Genomic DNA, 21,188 nt, shown 5'->3' with positions numbered 1-21,188 from the left:
GGCGCCCCCAATTTCTCTGCGCCCCCCCGCCACCGCAGGGGCTGCGGAGCTATAGTTACGCCACTGGCGCTAACCCAGTGGATCTCAAACTGTGTGTTGTGGCACCCTGCGCTGCCAGGGAGCACATGCAGGGGTGCCCTGGTTTGGTGGTCTATGAAACCAGGAAAACCAGCGCTGGTGGCGTACAATCATAAGATATGTGGACAAACAGAATTGGACCCTGACCCTCACCATATAATTGAACCTAAGGATGACATAGGAACATAATTGACTTAAATTTAAATGACTCCATAAGAAATTTTGGCCTGCCACAAAATGATTCCGATACTCTAGGGCAGGGGTGGCCAAACCGGTCCTCGAGATCTACCAACGGTCCACGTTTTCCAGGTTACCTAGCTGGTGCACAGCTGTAGTCATTACTAACTGTCACATTTTCAAACCTGCTGCAATCATTCCTACTATAGATCCACAGGTTGCCTGAAAAACATGAACCGTTGGTAGATCTTGAGGACAGGTTTGGCCACCCCTGCCCTAGGGTGCCATGATTCAAAAAGGTTTGGGCTCCCCTGCGCTAACCCATTCACTGAATCAGGCTGGTGGGTTCAGAGCTCCTGGTCTATTATGTATGTATGTATGTATATATTATGTGGATTACTTATCTCATAACTAATTCGGAGCAATTTTCTTCCATTTGTCTTTTAGCTCAACAGGAAGTGTGACGTGCCAGTCTTGCCAAGCTGGCTATTTTTCTAATGAGACCGCTTCCTTGTTTTGCCCGCCATGTGAAGAAGGTATAATCTTACATGTACATATGTGTAAATTGCATTTTTTTTTTTGTATTTCTGCTTTCATACATGCAACTAAAACAAAGTGCTTTCAATTTTTTAGAATATTGATCCTCTAAATTATAACGTTTTTGGAAGTCGTTAGACAAAACCAGCGTATTTAAACATTCTTACTGACCAATATAATTCTGTGCATTAATAATGGTCATTATATTAGAGGTATAAATGAAAACCTTGAATGTGCGTTCCCTCGAATCCTATTTTGTCAATGTTGCAAGCTGCCGTGTGGCATGTTCTCGTCACAAGTCCAGTGGTTGCCAAAGGCAGGCGGTCCCCACTGGTTGCTGGGCAACTGTGAATACTTTGTCTGTTTGAAGCACAGAAGTCTCCTTACTTTGCATGAACCTTTGACTTGTTCTGGTCTTGTTAGACCCTTGTGTACTTCCTCAATACATTTACCTTGTGCTCAGATTGCATTGTATTCCAATTTCACAGCACTTTATACCAATTCGCTTTGTGTGACCGTAAATGTAACTCTCTCTGCACATGTTACATCTGCCCCACCTGCAGTGCACATGGTTTTTGTTCATTTGAGAAGGAATTTGCTTTTGCGAGTGAACCAGAATAAGGGCCTATGCGTGTACCCGGCGATATTGGCGGCATGGTGCCAGCATCGGCAAGTGCATACAGGCTTGCCGATGCGGAAGGGGTGACTGAGGGGAGAGTGGTAGGGTGGGGGCCATGCTCCGTTATCTGTACATGCAGGATGACTGGCCCATCTGAACAATCTCTTAAAAAAAAAAAAGTGTAGTGTGTATGGGGCTCAACCTCCCGCTGCAGCCTGACCGTAGCCTTTCCCGCTAGTGCATAAACCTAAGGCCCGCTGCCTACACCTAACACCCCCCCTCCCTGCGGCCAGGGCCGGCAACAGAAATCTTGGGGCCCCATAAATTGATATTTCTGGGGCCCCCCCACCCCCCCTGCAGTCAGCCGCCCAGCACTTGATTGCTGTGGGCGGCTGACACATAACACCCACCCCTCTACCCCCCCCCCCCCCCTCCCAACAAGAATACTTGCGCTGCAGACTCGGGATGGAAAGCTCCCTGTGGATGCCTGTTTAAACATGCAGCTCCCGGCCGCCGCGCGCTTACACACACTGACATGAGCCCGTGCTGCTGCAGTGCTCCTGTCAGTGTGTGTAAGCGGCGGCCGGAAGCTGCGTATTCTGACAGGCATACCCAGGAAGCTTCCCCTCCCAAGTCTGCAGTGCCGTGGCCGCATATATTCTTGTTAGGGGGGGGGGGGGTTATGTGTCAGCCACCCACAGCAATTCGGGTACCGGGCGGCTGACTGCTTGGATGTGTGGCTGATTCTGGGGCCCCTCCAAAGGTCGGGGCCTGGGTCAGCTGTCCCCTTTGACCCCCCCCTGTCGCCGGGCCTGCCTGCGGCTGCAGTCTGACCCTCCTTTAGTACCTAAAACTAACCTCCCCTTCCCTAGCTGCATGCTACCCTGGCCCACAAACTCGCCGTTTGGGATGCTGGCAATCGATTAGTCGTCATTGGCCCCCTTCTATTGAATGCTGGCTCCCTGATCGCCAGAATGCTCAATTCATCTAGTCTAAGTAGTTGGGTCTCTCGGACCCAAGGCTAATGTCCACATGTCCTCTGTGCTGTTTCTTCAGATTGTATAAAATGTGTATTTCAGTCCTGAAGCGCTCTGTTTAGACACTTGCGTTTCATATTAGAGTAAAACAAAGGCGGCACTGTGTGGCCATCCTTTCATTTATTGTGAGCAATTGCCATTTTGAAAGAATATGTTCTCACACTCCAACTATCACACTATAGGGCTGAATCAGTTGACCACGAGGTTCAGAAGTATCCTCCAGGCTATGTTACTGCAGTGTTCCAGGGCAATGATTCTGTGTGGGATTCAGGGGTACTTGAAACATTTTCCATAATGGTGGAATGGGAGGGTGTGGTATATGGTCCCGACAGTCATTGTCCCGACAGTCATTATTCCCGACGTCGGGATCCCGACTGGCCGGACTCGGACAGCGGGGCAAGCGCAGCAAAGCCCCTTGCGGGCTCGCAGTGCTCGCCACGCTGCGGGCACGGTGGCTCGCTACGCTCGCCACCTATTCTATTCTCCCTCTATGTGGGTCGTGGACCCCCACGAGGGTGAATAGCCGGTGGCCGTCGGGACCCCGAGTGTTGGGGTTTTGACTGTCGGGATCATGACTGTCGGGAAACTGTCCGGCACCCGGAATGGGGTGATATGGGATATTCAAGGGATAATTAAACTCACAGCTGTGTCCTAGGGATCTCCAAGCCCAGGCATCACCGTAGGACCCTGATAACAAAATGAAAAAGACAAAGTGGATTATAATTCTGTTATCTGTTTTATATTTTCCCTGAATTGTGATCTGGGAGACATAGAAGTCGTGTTTAAAGCAGATTTTTTGCTTTTCAGTAAATCAGTTGGTACTTGTGTATTTTGGCGGCGCCCCCGATGTCCGTCGTACGATCATCGCATCGCATGCCATGCACCCGATGGCATGCGATGCGACGCGATTTTGACCCCCTATACGATCAAAAATCGTATAAGCACCCTAATGGGTGCTTACAATGTTAAATGCACCCCCACGCCACCCCCCCACTATAAACGTGAACCCGAAGCGTGGCGAGCGCCGCGAGGGGCGGCGGTACGCGTCCTACGACCTTTTCATACCCCCACTATCCACGTCGGCATGGAGTTGAGAATAGAATAGTGTGGCGAGCGCAGCGAGCCCGAAGCGTGGCGAGCGGACGCGGATACCTTCACAGGTAAACGCGTCCCTTCGCGGGCTTCACAGGTATCAGGCTCGCCACGCTTCGGGCTCGGTGGCTCGCTGCGCTCGCCACACTATTCTATTCTCAACTCCACGCCGACGTGGATAGTGGGGGTATGAAAAGGTCGTAGGACGCGTACCGCCGCCCCTCGCGGGCTCGCTGCGCTCGCCACGCTTCGGGTTCACGTTTATAGTGGGGGGGGTGGCGTGGGGGTGTATTTAACATTGTAAGCACCCATTTGGGTGCTTTACATTGTATAATGGGTGCTTATACAATATTGCATCGCATGGCATCGTATGCCATGTACAATGGCATACAATTTCAAAATTGTATGCCATCGTGCACTATCGTACGATATCGCATCGTATGCGTTATGGTATGCGATGCGATGGGCGCCGCCAAAATACACAAGTACCAATCCGTTTATCTAATGGGAATTCTTATTCTTACAAATGTATTGTTTCACAAATGCTAAGGGTACAAATAACGCAGGTAGGATGCCCAGGGGATACAAAGAGTTCAGGAATCTCTGATCACACCTATTAGGGGTGTATACAGGGGTCTGAGGGCCCCTGGCAAAGTAAATAACTTGTGCCACCGCCTCTTTTTCAGGCAAACTGCTTAATAATTAAATCAGGAGTAGTGCCACTTACACATTATGCCCACATAGTAGCAGTGCCCAACGTTTGGCATACCTGCCTTCTATATACTGTATGTATCATTGCCACATGCTTGCTATGTATAATTTTATATAATGCACTTGATAGGTTACTTCGAAGCTGGTTGGTTGCCATGGGAAACTTCTTTGGCTCATTTTCCGTTTATATCACTGCTTTATACATCTTTCCCTGTTTGCAAGACTACAGATTTCCCAATATCGCTTAGTATATTGACTAGTGTTCATGCACCTACCGACGGCCTCATCTGTGCATGTACAGACAAGAGAGTGGATCGTTAATGAGGGCAGGGATTGTACTGTGTGTATGATTAAGACTACAGATTTCACAGTATCACCCAACCTCAGCCAGCTGCAAGAAAGCGTACCTCTGAGATTTCTTTGCCGGATTAAATTATCTGGGGAAAAAAACAAGAGGGGGGGGGGGGGGGTGATACTATTTTTAAAACCTTGTGTTGTAAAACCTGAATCTTCTTAGCGTGTTTATGGCCTATATTTAAAAGGGCGATCCTTTAACTCACTAGAACACAGGTTCTCAAAATCAAGTAAAATAATTAGCTTCACCTGTGGATATTTTAGAATGTGTCACTCAGTAATGAGTGCACCTGTGCACCTGCCGAGTGACCTGGAAAACGTTAACTGTGAGGAGTCCTGAGGACCAAGTTTGAGAACCACTGCACTATAAGACATAGCTAGTGAGACCATTGCACTTTTAAATACGGGGCGCACACACACTCAGAAGCTCCGGGGTTTAAAGAAATCTGTTGACCACATTATACTAGGGATGTGCACCGGCCACTTTTCGGGTTTTGGGTTCTGATTACCTTGAGGTTTTGGGTTCTAATGGGTTTTGGCAAAACACCTACTAAGTGTTTTGTGTTTGGATTTTTTGGGTTTTGGGTTCTGATTTTTTTTTGTTAAAAAAGCATAAAAACTGCTAAAATCAACGGATTTTTTTTTTTTTTTGCTCCTACGCTATATTAACCTCAATAACTAAAGCGGCAATCATTTACACTGCAAAATCAACCTGGTTTTGCTGTGTAAATGATTGCCGCTTAAAAAAAAAAAGGGAAAATTCTCCCAAAATCTCTCACTTTCTGAAACTCATCTATATATCAGCGCACCCTGTGTGCACGTAAGTACTTGCCCCCTTTTCATCTGGGTCTGCTGGCTGTGCAATGTGAGTGGCCGGGGAGCGGAGCAGCCACCACCCTGGCACTCATCCTGCCTCCAGCTCTCGCAGCCTCTGGCCCAGCAAACCACTGCACCGCTATCTTGCGCCCCCTTGGCGCCGGCTCCCCCCCTGCAGCTGCTGCACCCTAGTTACAGCACTGCCCCTTAGTGCTGAAATCCCCATCGCTGCCGAGGTCAAGAAAATTTATAGTGCTTCCCTCCCCCTCCACTGCAGACTGCCTGCCGGTGCCACTATTGCTGACGTCCCACCTCTGCTGCTTCCAATTGCTGTTCACTGACTGCTGTGCCCCTTTTGCCTCCAGGCACTCAGAAGCAGTAGCGGCAGGAGGTTGGCAGCCCACAAAAAATAAAAAAAGACTTAGCCTTTCAGTGCCCCACTGCGTCCCCCTGTACCTCTATGCCCCATTACCCTTGCACTTCTCCTCTCGCTTGTTACCACTTCACAGTCCACATACATCCCCTAACAGCTATCACCATTCCCCTATACCCATCACACACACACACTACTCCTCCTGTCCACCCACATACACTCCATATGCTTCTACCCTTGCATAACCTACTGCCTAGCATACATTTACATGTCACCCCCCCCCCCTCCCCAGCACACATTTACATGACCCCCCAGCACACATTTACATGAAACCCCCCCCCCCCTCAGCACAGATTTCCATGACACCCCCCTCCTCAACACAAATTAATATATTAAACCCCTCCCCAGCAGCACATATCACATACCTGAAACTGTGCTGACTAACTTTGGAGCTGTTGCAGGCTCTTCCTAGACCTGCTGGCTCCTCCTCCATCGGGTGTGGCTGCTGGTCTGTTGCTGCTGGTATGAGGGAGAGGGAGGTAGCATCATAACAGATGGTGGAAAGGTGGGCAGCGCTGTCACTGCTCTGTCCACAGGGAGAGAGGTTGCTGTGGTAGGACAAGAGGACCAGCGGGCAGGAGAGGTAGGAAGGCCGCCGCCATAGACAGCCCATGCTGCGAGCGCCGCTGCCTGTGTTCAGCAGCGGGGCCCATGAACTGGCTTGGTCACAAGTCCAGTTTCAGGCGCCGGAATTTGAGAATCCGACGCAAGCTGATGACGTTCTAGCCTCATTTTCGGCGGGATGGACGCGAACGGCTCGAACGCCTCGGATCAGGTAAGTTTGTGGGGGTTCGGATCTCTAGGATCTGAACCCGCTCATCTCTACATTATACTGGCTGTAGGGAATTACCTTTTTAAACTCCTATTCTGTTCTTCCAGCGGGTTGGGATCGTTTGGTCTACAGCAAGTTGGTTGACACCGTTGGGTCGACATGGGTTTAGGTCGACGGGTCAATAGGTTGACAGTGTCTGGGTCGACAGGCAAAAGGTCAACATGGGGTTTTCACAGTTTTTTTTTACACGAATGTCAGTCAAACACAGTCGACATGGGCAAAGTTTCCAGTGCACTGCACCCCCTCGCATCGCTCGAAAATGCTTCAGGTACGGTGCTTCGCTGCGCTTAACGTACTATTTTATTCTCTCGCCACGCCCTAGTGGATGGTAGGGCATGAAATACCGCCTGTCGGCTCAAAAAACAGTGAAAAACCCCATGTTGACCTTTTGACTGTCAACCTACACACTGTCCTAATGCTTGTGTCGACCTAATGATTGTCGACCAACTTGCTGTAGACCCAATGACCGTATCCCCCTTCCAGCTGCAGCTGCTTCTAATCTTTGAATGTGGTATTATTACTGTTCTAATTGTAACGGGTATAATTTCCCCTTGCAGGTTCCTTTGCTGCTGACCAGAATGCCACGCAATGCCAGCCGTGCCCACTGGGGTCATTTTGCAAGTACATTTCTTCTAACGCCTATAACTTTTAAAAAGAAGGGTTAATGCCTGTTGCATGGTTTTCCCCATAGTGATATTAGATAGCGTGCAGTTAGGGGGAGGAGTCGTGGCCTATGGTTTTGAAGTAGCATTTAGCAAGTAAAGCCTATACAATTATGGAATCTGATTGCTTTCTATGGAGAAGTGTTCCCATATCAGTGGTGGCTACAGGGTTTGGACTGCAGCACAGTTCAAATTTAAATAGGGCAGAAACACCAGCTGCCAGTGAGTTTGTTTGGAATGGCAGTTGGTGACAGTTGCTGTACCTCCCCTATTTGAATTTGAACTCTGGAGCCTCCCCTGGTAGATATGATCAGGGCTGCCGTCGGGACTCCTTTCCAGTACAGGCCCCAGGTCCCGGGCCCCCGCCCCTCCTCACTTGACTTACTGTATCCTGGCTCCGGCTCCCCCATCTCCTCTTCCGCTGAGCTGCAGCCCGGATGTCCCGGAGCACAGGCTTCTTTCACTCAGGATGCCGGAGGCCAATTAAAATGCAGTACTGGCTGGTGAGCCAATCGGAGCTCGCGTGCCAGCAGCCGCTCTGATTTAGCTCAAGAGCCGGTGCAACATTTTACTTGCCCGCCGGCATCCTGGGTTGTAATCGCCTGTGCTACAGGACCTGCTTTGTTCAGCGCAGCCTGGACCCTTCCAGAGGCCAGGGCCTGGGACCGCTGTACCCACAGACACCCCCCTATTGGCGGCCATGTATATGATTGCTGCATGACCAGTACGGAGTTGTACATTGCAGACATTACCTTCTGTAAGTGCCTATGGAAGAGATGTACAAATCCTTGGACAGAGATCATGTAACAGGAGATAAAATGCCCGCCAATAAGCCCCTAACAGCCATGTTACAGGCTGTAGTTGAAAAATTCCAGCAGCTGATTGGTGGGTAGTTTATCTCTCCACTTTATCACTCTCCAAGGCTTATTACATCGGGACATATTATTGCTTGTACAGAGCCATCTACCCGTCATGTGGCTTTATCCGGTCACAACTTCCCGATCACTTACTGTCCTAAATCTGTTCATATCCTATACAGAAGCATTAGGAGTGTATGTGGTCTGACGCTAGAAATGCCATGTAATGTCTATCTGTGTTTCCTCAGCACTACGCGATGCACTGGCTGCGCTGTGTGCCCCCAGGGAAAGGAATCTTTGGAAGTTGGCTCTATAGAGTGCAGTCCGTGTCGCCCCGGTAAGACTAATCTGTTAGTTATTGTACTGTTAATTCATTAATATTCCATGTGGTTAGCCGATCTGCTATGGTTATAATCAGATTATATTGGTTCAGCTGTGACATCACTGCAGTGATTATTGTGAGTTCTGTTACAATAAGGCGGGCATGTCCAAACTATGGCCCTCCAGCTGTTGTGAAACTACACGTCCCATCATGCCTTGCCATTAGGGAATGCTAAAACTATGGCAAGGCATGCTGGGATGTGTAGTTTCACAACAGTGGGCCATAGTTTGGACATGCCTGCAGTAAAGGATTGCTTCTGCCTATGGTTGTAATGGGGCAAAGGAAGGGCTTAGCACACCCCTATATACCTCTTATATGAGGGTTTTTTTTTTTTTAAGTAAAGGTCGTACTTAGCAGGGGTTGCTGAACGCACGGTGGGTTATTCTGGTTCACACGCAAAGGCAAATTCTCTCTCTCTCTCTAATGGAGAAAAACATGTGCACTGCAGGTGGGGCAGATGTAACGTGTGCAGAGTTACATTTTGGTGAGTTATTTTGTTTCTGTGCAGGGTAAATACTGTCTGCTTTATTTGAACACTGTAATATAGATATCAGTTTGAAGTACAAACCCCACCCAAATCTAACTCTCTCTGCACATGTTACATCTGTCCCACCTGCAGTGCACATGGTTTTGTCAATTTGAGAGTGATTGTGCCTTTCCAAGTGAACCAGAATAACCCGTGTGTATATGGTCATTACGATTGGGGTCAGATTTAACATTTAATACTTCCTACTAACAGGCATATGAGCTAACCGTCTAGGCCCCCATCATTGTGAAAGGTTGTGGTAAAAATGTCGGCATAACAATTTTGAGTTATGTTGACATTCTTAGAATGTCGACAGGTGAAATGTCAACATTAGAGTTGTGGAGAGGAGGGTGGGGTGTTAGGGCTAGGTACCAAAGGTTAAAGTTGGGAATAGTAGGTGACGGTCACGTGACCTCCGTGACCCAGAAGATGTGCTGGAGCCGCCAGGAGGAAGTGTCGATATTCTAACATGTCGGCATTATGACTGTCGACATAGATCCTAGAAGAGTTGCTCAGGGCATTATACCCTCATAATAATAATCAACATAATAAAAGTTGTGGGCATTCCAAGTCTGACACTTGTAATTAATAAAGTATATCTGCTTTGCTGACCCAGGTATGTACAAAGGTCTCGGAGACCATGAATGTCTGTATTGCCAAGATGGTGACTACCAGGAGGACTGGGGAGGAGAACGCTGCTATGTGTGCCCTGTCGATCACTATTGTCCTGTAAGTAAATGGAGGGGTACAGACCGAAAAACTGTTGTCTTCTATTTGAGGCCCTTGACGCCGGCTTATTTTGGACGTGTGTTTTTTATTTTTTTTTAAAGTGGCAATCATTAACAAGTCAAAACCAACCTAGTTTTGCCTTGTAAAAAATTGCTACTTAAAAAAACAAAAACGTTCGCGATGGTCTGGCATCCCGAACCTTCAGCAGATCCGACCCTATTACATATGCCCCTAACTGTTAAGTTGCATTCCGCTACAGGCCATTGTGTTTTGTCTTCTTCCTAAACCCAACTTGGTGCATTACAATAATCTTTTTTTTTTTTTTTTTAGTTCTGCAATAAATGTAATTCTTCACAAGGTTGGAATGAAATGTGTTCTTATATGTGTGCAGACCCCCGACATTAGCCCGATAAGCTGTCCCGAAGACGCCTTCTGCCCCACCGGCAGCACAGAACCGAGGTACTGCATGGAGACGTTCTTGCGGAAGGCTGGAGACTCTTGCAAACTGGCGCCTCTTACGATCATGCTACTGGTCGTTTGTGCACTTGGTAAGTTGACTGCAATCTTACGGTTTGCAACTTGAGAGAACTGCACTTGCTTTGCATGACTACATGTGTAGGATCAATCTTCTCTTTGTCCACAATGGTTTCGCCTATGTCTTGGCGTCAAACCAAGGATTAGCAAGACCTCTGTGACGCCAAACTCTTCTTGGGGCTTTCTTTGATGGAGGGGGTGGGCTATTTTTGTCTTTAAGTCCAAGCATGCCTTAAACTGTCCATGTTTTTGTTTTCTTCTTCCCATACAGTGCTCCTTTTTGGTATAATCTGTCTGGTCCGAAAGCAAAAACGGAGATCGGAGCAACAACACGTAATCGGTTTCAGTCCAAAATCGCCCCTACTGCACAGACAACAATCTTCCAGCCCCGTGTATGGGATCACTTACGATGCTGAGCCGGTGTATGCTGGATGGTGAAATGCGTCGGTCACTGTATATACTGAGATTTCAAATTTACCCAGATTCCCTCTCCTTTTTTTTTTTTTTCTAAAAAAAAATGTCTCTGTACAGAATGTGAATGTTTATTTAATGTTTCTACTAGATCTTCATCACTTATGTATAGTGTACAGCCAGTGAGTTGTCTGTGAGGAATTCTTTATAGTAGACTCTGTAAATATCGCCACTTGTGTAAATGTCAACTAGTTCTGAATTGCTTTTTATGTTCTGTGGTGCAGTTATAATGGATTTACAAAGCTGCATTTCAGTTGGTTTTTGAGTTCTATTTGAAACATTGAGAGTCACGATTGTGTATATCTCCGTTTCATAATGGTAACTGTAAAGTGCTTTATTCATGTATCAGAACATTCATTTCCATGTGTGAGGTCCCTATTCTGTGAATACAATGGACATCGTAAATGTTCCTAAAAAGAATGATGGAAGAACGTATACACCGTCCTGATTGTCTTCGTGCTTAGAACAATTGTACAGTGCATACATATTGTCCAATGATATTGACTCGCTATGATGGTCATTCAGGGTAAGCCACCACTTGCTTGCATATTGTCAGTCATAGAGACCGTATATCATAGGAAGAGCGATTGTCAAAACAAGCCTGTTCCGTGTACTTTGGCAAAACAAAGTCTTATCAATTATACCTCTGCCTCCATTGGCTTTTGCTTACATTGTGTTCTCATTTAGTTTGTGTGATTAAGGGATCTATGTACTTAGCCTTGAAGAGAGATGGGGAGAGAGAGCGTAGGCGGAGATAATGTACCAGCCAATCAGCTCTTAACTGCCATGTTACAGGCTGTGGGGCAGATTTATTAAGCTCGGTGAAGTGATAATGTGGCTGGTACTTTATCACCAGCCAATCAGCTCCTAGCAGTTGCTACAGGCTGAAAAAGTACTCGCCAATTTATCACTTCACGGAGCTTACAAAATCTGCCTGTGTTTACAAAAATGACCATTCAGAGCTTATTGGCGGTTGGTTTAGCGCCATCCACTTTATCTCTCCCCAAAGCTTAGTAACTAGACCCGACAGTTGTCCAAATATAAAATAACAAAGGTTGACAAAAATAAAACTTATTACATTGTTAAATGTCTTACTTGAACCCATAAACAGAAGCTGACATCGAAGTCCTGATTTGGAGTCTTTGTTCGACCTACTTTTTAGTATTTTTATGCACAAATTTGTATGCACCTACGACTGGGTACGTACTATGCCGATGGATCCGCCGGTATAGCGCCAGTTTGGAATGCTTTATACACCTACCAATCGGGAGACCTGCAAAACATGCACTGTGTGGGGTCCTGAGGACTGACTTTGAGAACTTGTGATTTATATAATCTAGGACAGCTGCCCTGCTCTGGCAATGCAATATTATGGGTATGGATCATTAGGTCACCAGCAAGTAGGTGGGTAAGGGCGACAGTGAAAGTCGATATGATTTTTTTTTTTCCCCACCCAAATGTTGACAGTCAACATAAACAGTAAAATGTAGCACCGCGTCCCTTCGCATGGCTTGTGTTGACCTAATGACCCTGTCAACCTACAGCCATGTCGACCTAAGGGGTATGGATCATTGGCTAGGCAGCATTAAGGTCAACAATTATTAGGTCGAAATGGGGTTCTTCATTTATTTTTTTTGTCCCAAATGTCGACATGGACACTGAAAAGTAGCAAAGCGTCCCCTCGGGAGGCTCGCAGCAACTGCCATTATTTGGGCTCGGCACACTATTTTATTCTCCCACCCTGCCCTATTGGATGGTAGGGCATGAAATACTGCCTGTCAACCTAATGACCGTGTCCACCTACTTGGTGGTGACCCAATGAATGTATCCCAATATTAGTTCCTCCACTGTATTCTTGCCAAATGCACATAAAACCTGATATGTGTTTGGCTCTACCAGGTATCGCGTTGTCTTGACGACGAGGAGGCGGGGACACACAAAGGGTGGTATTCAATGAGGCTGATTCGCCAGGTTTTTATGGCGATTTTGTGCTGTAAGGTGAATTTCTGACTAAAACGGTGAATCACCCTATTCAATGACCAGATGGCGAATACATTTCAAGGTTTTTTTCACCATGATTCACCGAGTAGCAATCGCTATCTTTTTATGGTGAAGTGGAAGGTGAATTTTTAAAATAAAGTGTTTTGTTTTTTACAATTGGTGTAAAAAAATCTGGAATTTTATTCTGAGGAGGGGCATGCTATTTTTATTCATGTGCTGTAAGCACATGAATATATATTTAATTTTAATAAGTTTTTTTTTTTTTTACATAGTCCAGCCAGCAGGGGGTCGGAGCCGAGCCGCTCATTAGATATTCATATATTCACTGCACCCGAGCATTACATATGCATGATCGGGTGTAGTGAATATACCCGGTCCCCTGCTGGCAGCCTGTGCTGCCTGGCTCCCGGGGAGCCCACCTCCCCCCCACAAACGTTCTGGGGCAGGCAGGAAGACTTCCATCTCCCTGCCTGCCACCGTCCTCAGGCTCCCTGCGGCGTCCGCCGCAGGAGCTCAAATTCGCCAGTCAGGGGCAGCGAGCCCCTAACTCGTTGAATACCGGAGCCGGCGAGGCTCCGGAACGCAGCGAGCAGTGGCGAATGTGCAGCGAATCCTAAACAGGATTCGCTGCACGTCGCCGGTATTCACGTTGAATACCGCCCAAAGTATTTTTGCATTTTTAGCATACAAAGTTCTATTATTAAACAGCGTTTCATATTAATTAATTCTTTAAACAAATAAAGCAGATATAAATATGTTAAAGAGTGACCTCCATAAAGTCCCAGAAATACATCAGTGGCTATACATCAATTTCATGTAAGCCTTTCCTGGGGGAAAACATGCTGGCCAACTTGAAGGCGGTGTTAATTTAGTCATCTAAATTGGTGCGGGGTGACGGAGGTCCCTGTAAGAAGCCCATAGGCTTCTACGTGGTGTTGCTGGCGATATTCCATGTCACGCTAACCCAGCGGTGGGGTTTAGCAAATCACAAAATGCAGTAAAAACCCGATAAGTGTTTTTACCTTATTTTTGCATTAGTGCATACCCTCCTTATCTTTATAGTGATTTATTGTATTAATTAAATTAACATTTGTTTGAATAAAAAATTAATATATTCTTGAATGGATATTTGCAGAAAATAAATGACCTGCTGTGAAGGAAATAGCAATTGTGTTGCACTTGTTTGATACCGATTACTAAACACAGTGAAAGGTAGACAAAGTATTCTAGGATACGATAGAGAAATGTTCTTCAGCAAAATCCATTACAGTCTCAATAAACTGCAAAACTATGACTAAATCAATGACTGAAATGTTAACGGGAGACCCACAGACGAAGACGAAAATGAAAAAAAAATTACTAAAATATGACATTTAATTAAATAAGATTTTAAGAAAGTGACTAAAACTTAATTGAAAATCCTTGCCAAAATTAACACAGCTTGGAGGTAGTCACGGAATGTTCCGAAAATTACTTAATTTATTTTGGGATAATGAATTTTGAATTTGATCATTTAGATAACAGGGCACACATATCATTCCTTGGGCGGTATTCAATTTCTTTGATCGCGGCTAATTGCGCTGCACGGAGTTGCCCTCCCCCTTATTTTTTTTTCACTCCCAATGTTTTTTTCATCTAGTTGGCTACTCCCTTAAGGTGCCCATACACGTTACAACTATTGTATACAATATTGGGTACTTGTTTCCTAGCACGGCGCCCCCGATTTTGATCTTACTGCATCTTCTAAATCTCATCGCATACAATATAGCGGCATGCGATGCGATTTTTAATTGTACAAGCACCCAGATGGGTGTTTACAATGTTTTCAACGCCACCCCGAAGCGTAGCGAGCCCACGAGAGGCGGCGGTACGCGTCCTCCGACCTTTTCATAACCCCACTATCCACGTCGGTGTGGAGTTGCTTTTAGATAGTGTGGCAAGCCCGAAGCGTGGCGAGCCCTGCGAGGGGACGCGGATGACTGAACATGTATTCCGCGCCCCCTCGCGGGATTTGCCACACTATCTAAAATAAACTCCACGCCGACGTGGATAGTGGGGGTATGAAAAGGTTGGAGGACGCGTACCGCTGCCCTCGCCACGCTTCGGGTTGGCGTTGATAGTGGGGGTGGCGTGGACAAAGGGGGCGCATTTAACATTGTAAGCACCCATCAGGGTTGTACAATTAAAAATCGCATTGCATGCCATTTACTGGCATGCGATATTATATTTAATTGTACATTCCAGGTCATTTACCAGATTATCGCATCGCATACCTTATTTACATAATGTATGCGATGGGCACTGTGCTAGGAAACAAATACCCAATAGTGTATACAATATCGCATCTCGGTTTTGCGATGAGATCTAGTACAGAAGTATGTGCAGCACATACTTTTTGTACTAGATCTCATCGCAAAACTGAGATGCGATGAGATGCAATATTGTATACAATAATTGTAACGTGTATGGGCACCTATACATTAACATTCTAACTAGGCAACTGTGCTTATATAACAATGTGAGGTCATGAGCTGCTTCCTCGTAATTTGAACTGTAACTCCTAACCATAGCATTGTATATCCAAATATAGCGTTATTTTAATTAGATGTTTAAATGTTGCGAAAGTACATAAATAAGGACACCCCCCCCCCCCCCCCCACACACACACAATTTTTTATGTTATAGTAAAAACAGGTCTCAAATATAATTATTTTACTGTACTGGTTTTCCTTTGTATAAATATTTTTAAAAGAAAAAGAGAAAATATAATTCGAAGCCTCCTCCTTATTAGGTACACCTGCTCATTAATACCTACCATCATGTACTACAGCTGTGCACCAGCTAGGGGAGTCTGGGAAATGTGACAGGTGGTAATGACTACAGCTGTGCACCAGCTAGGTGGTCTGGAAACCATGGACCATTGGTAGGTCTCAAGAACCGGTTTGGCCACCGCTGACCTGGATTAATAAAGATTACCCCGAAGACCACAACAATGTCCAGGGTCACATGAATCACAGCTTGGTTGTCGGCAAACCATTTTGCCCAAGGCTGCTAGTGCTACGGAGACATTTCAAACAGTAGCGTACCAGATTTTTTTCTCTAAAGGCCCCCATACATTAGGCCGACTTGGGACAAGTCAGACCCAATTTACCTGCGAGCCGCCCGGCAGCTCCCCGGGAGGCTCACATACAATTTGGCACTTGATGTGCCATTTTTTGCATGCGATTTATCCCATGTAAAAAAAAACCCGGGGAGCTGCAGGGCGGTGAGGAGTAGTGGGGGCGGGCGGCGGTGGTGGGGGCGGGCGGCGGGTGCGGTGAGCGCTGCTGACCTGGCCGGGCAGTGTACTTACACATAGCAGCAGCGGGGACGGGCAGCGCAGTGGCGGCTATTATATTTTTAAAATACTTGTCAAATGACCGGCCGCTCTCTGATTGGCTGAGAGCTCTCCGGCCAATCAGAGAGCGGCCGGTCATTTGACAAGTATTTTAAAAATATAATAGCCGCCACTGCGCTGCCCGTCCCCGCTGCTGCTATGTGTAAGTACACTGCCCGGCCAGGTCAGCAGCGCTCACCGCACCCGTCGCCCGCCCCCACCACCGCCCAGCCAGGTCAGTCAGCAGCACTCGCCGGTGCTCAGGAACCCGCTGCCCCGGTGTCTGCATGCATATGCCTGTCAGGTGGCAGGCATATGCATACAGGGAGGTCGGACGTGATCGTATGTACAGACCGTCCTACCTCCCTGATCCGGTCCGATGCGCACGGGACCGCGCATCGGATCGGATATCACACACCTACGATTTTGGGCCGATTTCACCCGATTATCAGCACAAAGTGCCGAAATCGCATAGTGTATGGGGGCCTTAAGTTTTGAATCCATTACAGTAATGGTGCCCATAGACGGTCCGTTCTGTACTATGAGATGCGCGCTCCCGCGCATCTCATCGTACGGTACAAAAAGTATGTGCTGCACATACTTTTTGTACTAGGTACACATCGCATCGGATCACAGTGCATGCACAAGGCATGCACTAGGGATGCGATGCGTGCTAATTAAGTGCCGAACGGATCCGTTAAACGGACCGTGTATGGGCACCTTTTAAATAATCTCAAAGTGTATCAGAAACACTGGGCTGAGACCAAAGGCTGAAGGATTGGTTTTACATCCTGTAGGTAAAAATTAGCAGATGAAGCACAACAGAAGTCGGAGCAGGAGAACTCTTGTGCATAGCACAGTAATTAGTGTAAGCTAGCAATGTCGTGTTGGTGCTACGGATTGTATTTATGCAAACAAGATGCACATTGTGAGTGAGAAAGCCACACGGGAGCAGGAACTAAGAGAAAGGCGATCTGGCATGACTGAAGCAATAAGTAATGCAAAACACATCTGTATGCAACTTGTGCATGATCAAGGCCCCCCCAACATGCTGCGATAGCAGCGTGCAATGCAATGCGTTATCGGCAGGATCGCATGCATTTTGCTTGTGTTGTGATCTGCGGGCAGTACAAAAGTATATCCAGCACATACTTTTTGTACTGTGTATTGCAGCGTGTTCAGAAACTCCTCACCCTACATGGCCTCTCAGATAATGGTACTGGCAACATTGGCATCTATATATGGACAGAGTCTCTTAAATGCTTCCATGTTGGGTATAGTATAATTGGGGAGCGCAACACCTTGATTTGTGTGCACTGGTTACTTTTCAGGTTTTTGGATCTTGTTTGGTGTGCCAAAACCACCCTTCCGGTTTTTGAATCATAAAACGTGCTAAAATAAAAAAATCCTACAGTAAGATTAACCAATGATAAGTCATTTGCACTAATTTCCAGTCTATTCTGAACACCTCACAATTTTATTTTCAAATGGTTGCATTGAGGTAGCTGGATGAATAAGCGAGGCGACACAAGTGGTACAAACACTGGACAGATACAGCACCCCTTGATATATTTGGCAGCACTTTAAATAAAAAAAAAAATAAGATCCAACACCTCCTTGATCTGTAGCACCCAGCTGCTTCCTCCTCCGCTTATAGCAATAAGCTTTGCCCTCTTAGTTGTTGATTTATGTATTGCTCCTGTCATTGTACAGAATCCCCCTCCCACCCAATAGGACTCATTCTTTACTAGCTTTGATTAGAAACCGTGTCACAACCCTTGCCTCTACTCTACAACCCTGGAACGAATGATCTGACACTAGCGCCATTCCACTTAATCTCTGTGTGCTGCTGCTGCTGAAACCTTGTCACATCATATAAGTAAAAAAACTAATATAAAGAGCTTGCTGCTATGTTATTACAGATAAGCATCAGATTCTTTGGTGAAACATGCTGTATTACAGAGATGACTGGTAATGTGCTACCATAGGGCCACCTGTACATCGGTGTGCCTATCACTGCTCTATAACCCAAGAAGTGGATGCGAATAGGGAAGAACATCGATAACCTATCCTGTGAATACTGTACATAGTACTCTTAAGACTCATACACACAGTGATTTTCCCTACATCCTGAGCCCGACACAAGCTAGGGAAATCGCCCCTTAATCATCCCGGTTGCTGGATCGCCAATGCATACGTAGCGACTTGTGTATGGGTGATTTGTGCCAACCAGAATTCTCTGGTTAGAACACAGGTGATTTGGCTACATCACGACTACATGTAGTCAAGATCTGAGCTACCAATGGCGACTTGCAGGACTGCATATCACTACGTTGGGTTTGTAGATGATTTGCCATTCAACTGGCAGCACGTTAATGATCTAGCTACACACATAGATAGATCACCTGTTCCATGGAACGGGTGATCATCTGTAGGTCGTCAGTGGGTGTGTATATCTTAGTTTACAGAAATACCGCTTTGGAATTGCAGCGCAGCAGATACTTTGGGCAGTATTCAATATAAAATATCGCCATGTGCAGCAAATCCTGTTTAGGATTCGCTGCACACTCGCTGTGTTCCGGAGGGCTGGCTGCCACTCGCTCTCCCTGTATTCAATGTCGAAGGGGCGAGTTGCCCCTCGCGGCAAATCTTAACCCCTGCAGCGGACGAGCGTCCGCGGCAGGGAGCCGTAGGACGGTGGCAGGCAGGGAGATTGAAGTCTCCCTGCCTGCCCCAGAACTTTTGTGGAGGGGAGGAGGGCTCCCCGGGACCCAGGCAGCACAAGCTGCCCCCCCAGAGCCAGCAGGGGACCGGGTATAGTCACTGCTCCCGATTGTGCATATGTAATGATCGGGTGCAGTGAATACATGAATATCTAATGAGCGGCTCGGCTCCCGGCCCCCTGCTGGCTGCTCTGTGTAAAAAAAAAAAATGTTTCATATATATTTTTTTATATAAAAAAAAAAGGGATTTTTGTGAGAACTTACCGTTCGAATCCCTTTCTCTGATATGGTCCTGGTGACACAGCTTCACATTGGGATGTAGGAGGGTCCGTAGGAGCCAGGCACCTATCCTAAAGCTTTAGAGGGTAGGCTCCTCCCCTACTGCATCCCAGACTCCTCAGTTCAATCTTTCAAAGCCACTGGAATACATTAACTCAGTACAAACGCCTGCACACATTATATGCACATTTTTCAAAAATAACTTTTAACCATATAACATGACACATCATGAACCTGGCATACTTACTGAGCGTAAGGGAGAGATCGCTGTGTCACCAGGACCATATCAGAGAAAGGGATTCGAACAGTAAGTTCTTACAAAAATCCCTTTTTCTCTTTCAATGGTCCTGGTGACACAGCTTCACATTGGGACGTTCCAGAGCCAGTCCTTTGGGTGGGTACGCTCAGGTCTGCAGCTCTCATCACTGCTTGCCCGAATGATGCGTCCACCGACGCGAACTCATGGAACCTATAGAATTTGGCAAAGGTATGAACAGATGACCAAGTGACAGCCCTGCAAACCTGCTCAGCTGTCGCCCTATGTCGAACCACCCAAGAGGTGGCGACCGACCTGGTGGTATGCGCATTAATCCTGGCCGATACAGGCCTACCAACTTTAGTATATGCAAATGCTATAACAGAGCGCAACCACCTAGCAACGGTCTGCTTGGAAGCAGGCCAACCAATTTTGTGTATGTCATACAAAACTAGCAAAGTATCAGTCTTTCTGACACTCTTAACTCTGTCCACATAAACGCACAAGGCGCGCACAACATCCAAATTCCTCAATTTGTCCCTTTTCCTTGAACCCTCTGGGGGTTGAAACACAGGCAGAACTATCTCCTGATTTAGATGAAAAGCAGAGACTACTTTTGGTAAAAATTGGGGTACTGTCCGAAGGACAGCCCTATCATCATGAAATATAAGGAAGAGAGACCTGCATGACAATGCTCCCAACTCCGATATTTTTTTTTTTTTTTGCAGACGCCACTGCCAACAAAAATACCAGTTTCCATGTAAGGAAATTAAGGTCTGCTGACCTTAATGGTTCAAACGGTGCCTTTTGAAGACACTCCAGAACCAGAGATAAATCCCATGGTTCTACTGGTTGCTTGTAGGGAGGTTTCAATCAAGACACCCCCTGCCGGAAGGTCTGTACTTCCGGTAACAATACAATCCTTCTTTGGAAGTAAAATGACAAGGCCGAGATCTGTACTTTGAGTGACTGAAGGCTTAACCCGGAGGAAAAGCCATCCTGCAAAAACTCCAACAATTTTGCCAATTTAAAGCGTGATGTGTGTGACTTCTGTCTTTCACACCATCGAATATAGATCTTCCAGACCCTATAATAATCTGCAGAAGACACTGACTTTCTGACTTTAATCGTTGTGTTAACCACCGCCTCGGATAATCCTTTATTCCTCAAAATGGCGGTTTCAACAACCAGGCCGTCAAAATTAATCAAGCTAAATCCAGATGGTTGAACTGTCCTTGCTCTAGAAGGTCTGACCTCAGAGGTAGACGCCACGAGTCCACAGACAATCTCTGAAGCCTCGAGTACCAGGACCTCCTTGGCCAATCTAGGGCCACTAAAATTACTGGAATTGTCTGGGCCTGTATCTTTTTCTTTTTAAACACTCTTGTCAGTCTTGGAACTGGCCGAAAAACATAAAGAAGATTCCCCTCCCAGGGAATAGTCATGGCATCCACTGCTTCTGCCAGCGGATCCCTCGTCCTGGCATAAAACCTGGGCACCTGATGGTTGAACCTGGATGCCATCAGGTCCACATCCAGAGTACCCCACCTTAGTGTAATCTGGTGAAATACTTGTGGGTTCAGGTTTCCCTTCCATCAGCTCCTCCCTGCTCAGGAAGTTAGCCTCTATATTCTCCACTCCTGGTATGAATATTGCTGATAATGCTGGAACATTCTGTTCCGCCCACAAGAAGATTCGGGACACCT

At 46.6% G+C, this 21,188-nt stretch overlaps 1 protein-coding gene across 1 annotated transcript in view; it reads left to right on the top strand.

The window, feature by feature from the left end:
- The window catches only part of LOC146010646 (uncharacterized), a 42,145-nt gene extending 29,097 nt beyond the window's left edge, over nucleotides 1-13,048 (top strand). The window contains exons 4-9 of the mRNA XM_083151303.1: nucleotides 703-791; nucleotides 7,244-7,307; nucleotides 8,454-8,542; nucleotides 9,730-9,842; nucleotides 10,234-10,390; nucleotides 10,648-13,048. Coding sequence (XP_083007429.1) covers nucleotides 703-791; nucleotides 7,244-7,307; nucleotides 8,454-8,542; nucleotides 9,730-9,842; nucleotides 10,234-10,390; nucleotides 10,648-10,814 — 679 coding nt within the window. The 3' untranslated portion in view covers nucleotides 10,815-13,048. The remainder of the gene's footprint in view (nucleotides 1-702; nucleotides 792-7,243; nucleotides 7,308-8,453; nucleotides 8,543-9,729; nucleotides 9,843-10,233; nucleotides 10,391-10,647) is intronic.
- The last annotated feature ends 8,140 nt before the right edge of the window (nucleotides 13,049-21,188 follow it).

This window comes from Crinia signifera, chromosome 1, assembly GCF_055691185.1.
Source record: "Crinia signifera chromosome 1, ASM5569118v1, whole genome shotgun sequence".
NCBI classification, from domain to species: domain Eukaryota; kingdom Metazoa; phylum Chordata; class Amphibia; order Anura; family Myobatrachidae; genus Crinia; species Crinia signifera.
Note: the sequence above shows the minus strand (reverse complement) of the source record. Positions and strands in the feature narration are given on the sequence as shown.